This window comes from Mustela nivalis, assembly GCF_964662115.1.
Source record: "Mustela nivalis genome assembly, chromosome: 7".
Taxonomy (NCBI): domain Eukaryota; kingdom Metazoa; phylum Chordata; class Mammalia; order Carnivora; family Mustelidae; genus Mustela; species Mustela nivalis.
Genome location: NC_139026.1, coordinates 19,331,489 through 19,339,986, shown reverse-complemented (window position 1 = coordinate 19,339,986; position 8,498 = coordinate 19,331,489). Strand labels below are relative to the sequence as shown.

The 8,498-nt window shown below is 34.1% G+C and overlaps 1 protein-coding gene across 2 annotated transcripts in view; it reads right to left on the bottom strand.

The window, feature by feature from the left end:
* Positions 1–535: 535 nt before the first annotated feature.
* The window catches only part of SLC5A8 (solute carrier family 5 member 8), a 60,348-nt gene continuing 52,385 nt past the window's right edge, over positions 536–8,498 (bottom strand). For both annotated transcript variants that reach the window (XM_082740588.1, XM_082740589.1), the window contains exons 13-15: positions 5,406–5,509; positions 2,045–2,124; positions 536–1,789 (exon numbers count right to left, since the gene is read on the bottom strand). In XM_082740588.1, the coding sequence (XP_082596714.1) occupies positions 1,664–1,789; positions 2,045–2,124; positions 5,406–5,509 (310 nt within the window). In that variant the 3' untranslated portion in view covers positions 536–1,663. The remainder of the gene's footprint in view (positions 1,790–2,044; positions 2,125–5,405; positions 5,510–8,498) is intronic.

The window sequence follows — 8,498 nt, the reverse complement described above, 5'->3', positions numbered from 1 at the left end:
AAAGTACAGAGCATACTTACCTAAATATCAGAAAATAAGCAAAAAATTATTTAATTCTAAAATCTATTTAATATACCTAAATGTTTCTCATATTATTTTAAAATATTGTAAGGCAAACAAACAAACAAAAGAAACACATTTCCAAACAGTATCTAATGCAAGACCTGTAGAAAAAAATGTTATTAATAAAAGTCTGTGACCAAACCCTTAGCTGGAAATGTAGCAAGATAAACAAAATAAATTTTGAGATTTCTACTTGAAATTTTAAAGCATGAAACAAAGCATATAGTTGGTAATTCAGAACATTAAAAAAAAGATGGGATTGGGAGGGAGACAAACCATAAGTGACTCTTAATCTCACAAAACAAACTGAGGGTTGCTGGGGGGAGGGGGTTTGGGAGAAGGGGGTGGGATTATGGACATTGGGGAGGGTATGTGCTTTGGTGAGTGCTGTGAAGTGTGTAAACCTGGTGATTCACAGACCTGTACCCCTGGGGATAAAAATATATGTTTATAAAAAAAAAAAAAAAAAAAAAAAGTAGTGTGTTTACTCTTTAAATGGATGAATACACTAGAATTCAAGATTTCTAAGACTTCTAAGCATATGTATGTACCCTTAAATTCAAATTAGTATCATTCAACATAACTATGCAATTCCATGGAACTTAACCATTTTAATCATGTAAATGTTCTTGGGTGACCAAATCCATAAGTACTTATGTTGTAAATACTTTAGTCAGTATCAGGTTCATAGGATTTCTAATTTATAGTCTATGACTTCGTAAACCAGAATCTGGGGTAGCATGATTCACATTGGGTGTTTCAAGACATATATAAGTCCAAGGTAACATAGTATATTGAAAACTTGGAAGAGAAGAAAAGTAAAGTGTACAACAAAATCTGAGCTGATGGGTCAGAAATTGGGATTGCATATAAGAACTGGGGTGTAAGGCAATATAAACAGCCAATGGCCAGGAGTTGTAGATAATTAGCAAAAAGGCACAAGAATAGATAAGTAGAACCAAAAAGCCCTTGATCACTGGGCCCATGTTCTCTCCCAAACAGGATGCTTCTTGATTATCACCTTCCTGAGCCAGAATTGGTTCCAGATAATAATAAGCTCCCTGATATGGCTGATACGGATCAGTGAGAAGCAAAGATCTAGACAACATGGATTTGTCACCTCACTGTTTCCTAAAAATACAGTATGTTATAGAAAGACAAAAGGTCTTTTCAGTATTATATCTGATTTTGGGAAACCCCAAAACTTATATGCTAGCAACAAATGCATGGAAAATATTTTTAATAATGCCCAAATTTAAAATACTCTTTTTTGACCATCAAGTATGTGTGTATATGTGTATATTAATCCTTTAGCAATATATGGTCATAACTTTCACAATGACCTCTTCATTAAAATAAAAAAGAAATAAAGGAAAATGCTGATGCTGAAATTCTTAACTCCAGAGTAGCACCAGTTAATGAATATAGTAAGTGAAGAGTCAGTACTTTGCTTCAACAAAATTTTACCCCCAAAGTTTCCCCCAAAACTTCACTCATTATCAAACCCTCCCCCCAAAAAGAAATCCAAATCTGGTCCAATTATCTTAGGAAACATATGTAACTGAGTCACTGTTTAAGATCATTTAGTATCACAGACGCTTCACAAACGAGTCCCACTCATCTTGCCACTTTGATCTGGGAAGTTCAATTCAATATGGTTGAAGGCAGGATTATCAGTTCCACCATCTTCTACCGGGTGAGATTTATAGCTTAAAATATGCTCCTTCTAAAAGAAAATGTTAACAGTGATGAGCAAAAAAAGGAACTATTCTAAATATTCTAAATAATAGTTTCTGCTTTTTTTCCTCTAAATCCGCTTTGCAGTCTATTGAAGACAAGATATACAATAGAAATCAAAGAATAGGGCAAATATTTTCCTTGCCCATCAGAGTTCAAAAGAGAGTCCAAGGACTAACTAGTATGCTATCCTGGTAATAAAAGCACGGTCTTACTAATGTAAGGAGAAAGAAAGCCAACTTACTTTCTTAAAAATGTCAAAATTGGATAAAAAGTCCTCTTTGGTTAATAGGAATCTGCGGTCTAAGTTTTGTTTCCTTCCTCCTGAAAAACATTTACATCATTTACAATGTTAAAAGGTATCTGTAACTACCCAGTGACGGCCCATCATACAAGCATTTACCTTGTGCACATTCAACTCTACACACTCATAAAACACGCAGAGAAAGAGAATCTTTTACGTAGTGCTGAAGACTTGGCTCACCATTTCCCTTTTCCTGGTCTTAGATTCTGCAAGCCTCTAACTGTGACAAATGAGTCTAGTGTTTGAAGATGAATGAGATGGTTCTTAAATGCAAGCCACCTACCTCATATGGTACTTAACCGAAGAACCCAAGACTCATAAGGAAACTGATTTAAAAGCAACCTCTTTGATCTACCAATAAAATATCAAGCCATCTGCCTCTGCTGCAGACAGAGGAGTTGCCTTTCCCCAGTTTAATGGCTATGAATGTAGAGGTGCATGAGGAAATGCAGGAAATTATGCAATGCTGAATACATTAGTTAAATGAAAATCAATATAATGATTGGTATTTGATTCAACTCTTCTTCCCTAACATTCTGTTTTATAAAAATTATTTTTTGTTTTGGTATTTTATTTGTAGATCAAAGACAAAGCTTTTTAAAATTGTGTGGTTCTCAAACTACTTTTATACAAATCATCTAGCAGACATACATCAAATGCAAATTCCTAGACTTCAACCTGGACCAACCCAGTTCGAAAGTCTGGAGAGGGGCCACTGAATCCTGATTTTTACCAAATTTCCAAAGTGATCTTCATGCTCTCTAATATTTGGGAACCACCACTTCAGTACAAATATTAGGCTTTTAATTATGGGAACCTTTGCTTTTCTGGAGATGAAATCAACTTAAAATTAATTCATTCGACATTGTTGAGTGCCTACCATCTGCTAGAGACTCTACTAGGTGCTGTAGAGACAGACATGAGTAAAACAATTACTATACTCATAGCTTATGGTTTATTTAGGGCCTTATTTACCCCATTTTACTGATGAGGAGACAGACCCACTCATGGTACACAGTACATGGTAGGGTGAAACTGAAATGCCAACCCAGTCTGTATGAACAGAATTCTTCCTGAATCTTCCTATTTATTTCTCAAATAGTGTTAGGATTTCATGTTTTTAGATTATTTTCTCAAGGTGCTCATTGCTGCTATGAAGTGGAAATAAGTCATTTATGAAATTAATGAAGTTGAATTGTTTTTTTATCACTGGATGCCTGCTCACCTAGGTAAAGCATGACTTTATAAAACAAAAGAAGCAGGCATATATGGTTATCAGAATAAAAATTTTAAGGGAAATAGGGGGGAATTCTCAAAGGGAATGCTCCAATACTCCATTTTTTTTTTTTTTAAGAAAAAGGAATGTGTTGAATAGGATCTGAGGTCAAATAGTACAAGGAGACTGTTTAGGTGTATTCCTGACCTGAATCATTGGGTTACCAGTAAGAAACTTTAAAATCCATCTTAAAATATATCAAAACAGACAGAAGAATAAATCTACTGTGTTGGTAATTTTTTTTATGAAGAAAGTCACAGTCATTTTTGAAATAAAAGAGAATAGTTAAAAATGTGTTTAAGAGGTAATGAATAACAACAAACTTCATTTATAAATGTGTAATTATGCTTTGAATATATAATAATTTTAATTAATATAATTGTTGATGTCATTACATTAATATCACTACTAATTATTAATATAATTTGTTAATTGTAAATACAGGTATCACAGAAGTGTGAAAGGCAGTGCTATTCAGGAGCCACAAAACAATGGCTGAGAGAATTCCTTCAAGTGGCATAGTGCTGGTAGCTTTGTAGCATAAAGCAAACAAAGACATCAGACATACTAGGACAAAGTATAGGATTTCTGACTAGTGACTGCACCTTTGATGAAGAGGGCAGTGCAGCTGCCTTCCCCTCCTCTGGTTACTACAAATGTACATGGGTGAGGGAATGCAGGAAATCAGGAAGTCTGACACTTCTCACTAGCTCTATATGCTACCCGGCTTTGAGCTACCACAGTCGCTCACCTGGATTACTGCAATAGCCTCCTACCTGCCCTCCTTCCCTTATAGACTATTCTCAAAACTGGATCAGAGTACTCCTTTGAGAATTATTGGAAAAGTAATTGGAAAAGTATCCCATGTAGTAGACCTAAAAGACGTGATGGAAAATACGAGAGAAAAGAGAAGAAAATTAGAATAACTGTCTGAGACTAAAACATTTGACTAACAAGGTTTCCAGAAAGTGAAAACAGGAAATTACAAAAATAATAATATAAGAAAATGCCCACAAACTGAAGGACACAGGTCTCCAGATTGAAAACACCATAACAAGGGCTTACGGCAAAGCAATCATTGTGAAATGAGTCCCATGCAAAGTGCCAAAAGGTAGCATGGCACTGGCATTCTCAGTAAAAATATAATCATTTAGGAGAAAATTAAGACATCCTTTCAGAAATAAGAAAGCTATTTTTTTAGGATTCTCTACTCAAACAATCAATCAAGTATAAGGGAGAATTAAAGACATTTTTTCAAAATACACCACATCTTTAAATCTCTTGTCTACACTTTCTCAAGAACATGCTAAAGGATGTGCTCTATTTAATTAAAAGGATAAACAAGAATTATCAATAATGGAATACTGGCAATAGAGAATCCAACACAGGAGGGAGACCAAGGGAATTCACAAAATGAAGTCCCAGGGTAACAGCTCTATAGCAATCCCAGAGAGCAGTGTATAAAATGTGTATTATCAATATGTTTTTTAAAATAACATTTTTAAATTTTTAAATTTATGGACCTGTGAAAAAAGCCTCACACTATGTTCAGATGTAAAGATTGCAAAAAGCCAGCATAGGACAATGAAAATATCATGACACAGGACTGCTTGTAATAATACATGTAGAATCCTAGCATTGCAGTAGCTACATACAATTTTGTCAAGCACTTTGTTTTTTCCTACAGTAACTTATGAGAAAGCCAAGTCAATTGCCATTATCCTCATTTACACATAAGATAGCTAAGCCTCAGAGTAGCCATATGGACTTCCCTAAGTTTATGCAGCTAGTAAGTGGTAGAACAAAGGTTCAAATAGGATCTTCTGCTTTCAAGTACAGGCATTCAAATTTCCCACAAGGAAAATGGAACAGGTAATTAACCTAGTTGTTAACAGGACTATAGAAAAATAACATAAATAGCTATAAAAGAGATATAGTAAAAACTGATATATAGTAATACAGCAGTAAATACAGTACATACAGTACATACAGAAAATACAGCAATACTAATGTTTCGATATCTACCTGTTGGTAAACTGATTAGCATTCCAATGAATACCGTCACCAAAGTTCCAAGAGTGCTGAAGTATAGATATGATAAAGAATACCAGTTATCCATCAGTGGAGTCCTAAGAAAGAACAAAAACATAACTGTAAGATTTTATGTAATGCTACTAGTAACTAAAGCAGTGTCGATAATTTTCATGCATGGCAAAGTCAAAATAAAATGTTTAACAATGTTTTTAATGTTTTAACAAATGTTTTTAATGTCATAAACTATTGTTCCATCTTTATCTTATTGGATCAAGAATTAAAAGCCTGACTTATTCTTGACCATACACTATCATACTAAATGTCCATCTGTATTCATTCACCTCTGCTTTATGTCCCAGGCACTGTTCTTGTCATTGGAAAGTCTACCATAAGAAAAGCTAATAAGGCTCCTGCCCTCATAAAATTTGCATTCTAATGGAGAGAGAAATACAGTAAATAAGTAAACTAATAAATACAATCATTTCCACTGGTGAAAAGCACTATAAGGAAATAAAACAAGGTAACGTGAAACAGAGTGGAAAGAACGAACTATACCCTAATGTCCGAGAAAGCATTTGTGAAACGACATTTGAACTGAGATATGAATAACAAGAAGTTTCTGAGGAAAGCGTCCTAGACAGAGGTAAATACCAGCTGACTAAATCATAATTAGCAACATAAGAGTAATACAAGATGAGAGGAAGGCAGAGGTCTTTTTTGTTGTTGTACTTAGATTTGTATGAAGTTTGGGTTTTTCTCTGGGCAACAGCACTGTGGCAGTATTTTAAATGAAGGAGTAACATGACCTGATGTTTCTAAAATGATTGTTCTAGAATCCCACTTTTAGCTTTAATAGAGTAGCTTGATTTAGAACACATCTGTCTAAGAACAATGGATAAAAAGTAGAAGAATGGGGCAGGCAGGCAATTAAAAATTGAGAGGCCAAGATCCCAGAAAGAAGGGAAACACATTGAGGTAAGCTACTGAAATTAAGATCATGCAGTATTACTGGTGGAAAAACAGACAAAATAGAACAGAATAGAGAATCAAGAAACAGACCAAGAAGATAGTATCTGGTTTAGTTAAATTTGATACTCATTTGCAATGGGGCAAAGGGAAGGTCTTTCCAATAAGTGGTATTTAGTTAACTGAATATCCATATAGGAAAAAAATGAGTCTTGATTACAACACCTACAGAAATCAATTACAAAGTAGATTACGTTTCATTTATGGAAATAGTTAACAATAAAGCTTTTAAATGAAAAATTAGAGGAATCTCTTTATGACCTCAGGATAAGCAAGGATTTCTTAATTGGAACACACAAAGGACTAACAATATAGGAAAAGACTGATAATTTATTCTTTAGTAGGATATTCTTTAACCTCTATGTATTTGAGATCTTTTCAAATTTTTCTTATGGTTGACTTTAAGTTTCATAGCATTGTGATCAGAAAATACATGGTACGACCTCAATCTTTCTATACTTATTGAGGCTTGATTTGTGACCTAGAATATGATCTGTTCTGGAGAATGTCCCATATCCACTCAAAAAGAATGTGTATTCTACTACTTTAGGATGAAATGTTCTGAATATATCTGTTAAGTCCATCTAATCCAGTGTGTCATTCAAAGCCATTGTTTCTTTGTTGATTTTCTGTTCAGATGATGTGTCATTGGTATAAGTGGGGTGTTAAAGTCCCCTCCTGTTATTGTATTATTATCAATGATCTCCTTTAATTTGTTATCAGTTGTTTTATATATTTGGGTGCTCCTGAGTTGAGAGCATAAGTACTTAATAACTGTTAGATCTTCTTTCTGGTTAGACACCTTTATTATGACATACTGTCCTTTATCTCTTGTTACAGTCTTTGGTTTAATTCTCAAATGACATGATACTCTCTGTAGAAAACCTGAAATACTCCACCAGAAATTGATAGAACTAATACATATACTCAGTAAAGTAACAGGATACAAAATCAATGTACAGAAATCAGTTGCATTCCTATATACCAATAATGAAACAGCAGAAAGGGAAATCAAGGACCTGATTCACTTTAAATTGCACCAAAAACCATAAGCTATCTAGGAATAGACCTAAACAAGGAAGTAAAAGAGATATGCTCTGAGAACTACAGAACACTTTTGAAAGAAACTGAAGATGACACAAAGAAATGGAAAAATATTCCATGCTCATGGGTAGAAAGAACAAATATTCTTAAAGTATCTATAATTCCCAAAGTAATCTCACATTTAATGCAATCCCTATCAAAATATCACCAGCATTTTTTTTTACAGAGCTAGAACAAACAATCCTAAAATTTGTATGGAACCACAAAAGACCCCAAATAGCCAAAACAAACTTCAAAAAGCAAAGCAAAGCTGGAGATATCACAATTCTGGACTTCATGTTCTAATACAAAACTGTAGTGACTAAGACAGTATGGTACTGATATAAAATGACATATAGATCAGTGGAAAAGAGTAGAAAACCCAGAAATGGACCCACAACTATATGGCCAACTAATCTTTGGCAAAGCAGGAAAGAACATCCAATGGAAAAAAGACTGTCTCTTCAACAAATTGTGTTGGGAAAGCTGGATAGCAACTTGCAAAAGAATGAAACTGGACCACTTTCTTACACCACACACGAAAATAAATTCAAAATGGATGAAAGACATAAATGTGAGACAGGAAACCATCAAAATCCTAGAGGAAAACACAGGAGCAACCTCTTTGACATCAGCCATAGCAACTTCTTACTAGAGGCAAGGGAAACAAAAGCAAAATTAACTATTGGGACTTCATCAAGATAAAAAAGCTTCTGCACAATGAAGAGAAAATCAACAAAACTAAAAAACAGCCTTCAGAAGATATTTGCAAATGACATATCTGATAAAGGATTGGTATCCAAAATCTATACAGAATTTATCAAACAACACCCCCCCAAAAATAATCCAATTAAGAAATGGGCAGAAGACAATGAATAGCTATTTCTCCAAAGAAGACACACAGATAACTAACAGACATGAGAAGATGTTCAACATCACTCATCATCAGGGGAATACAAATCAAAACTACAATGA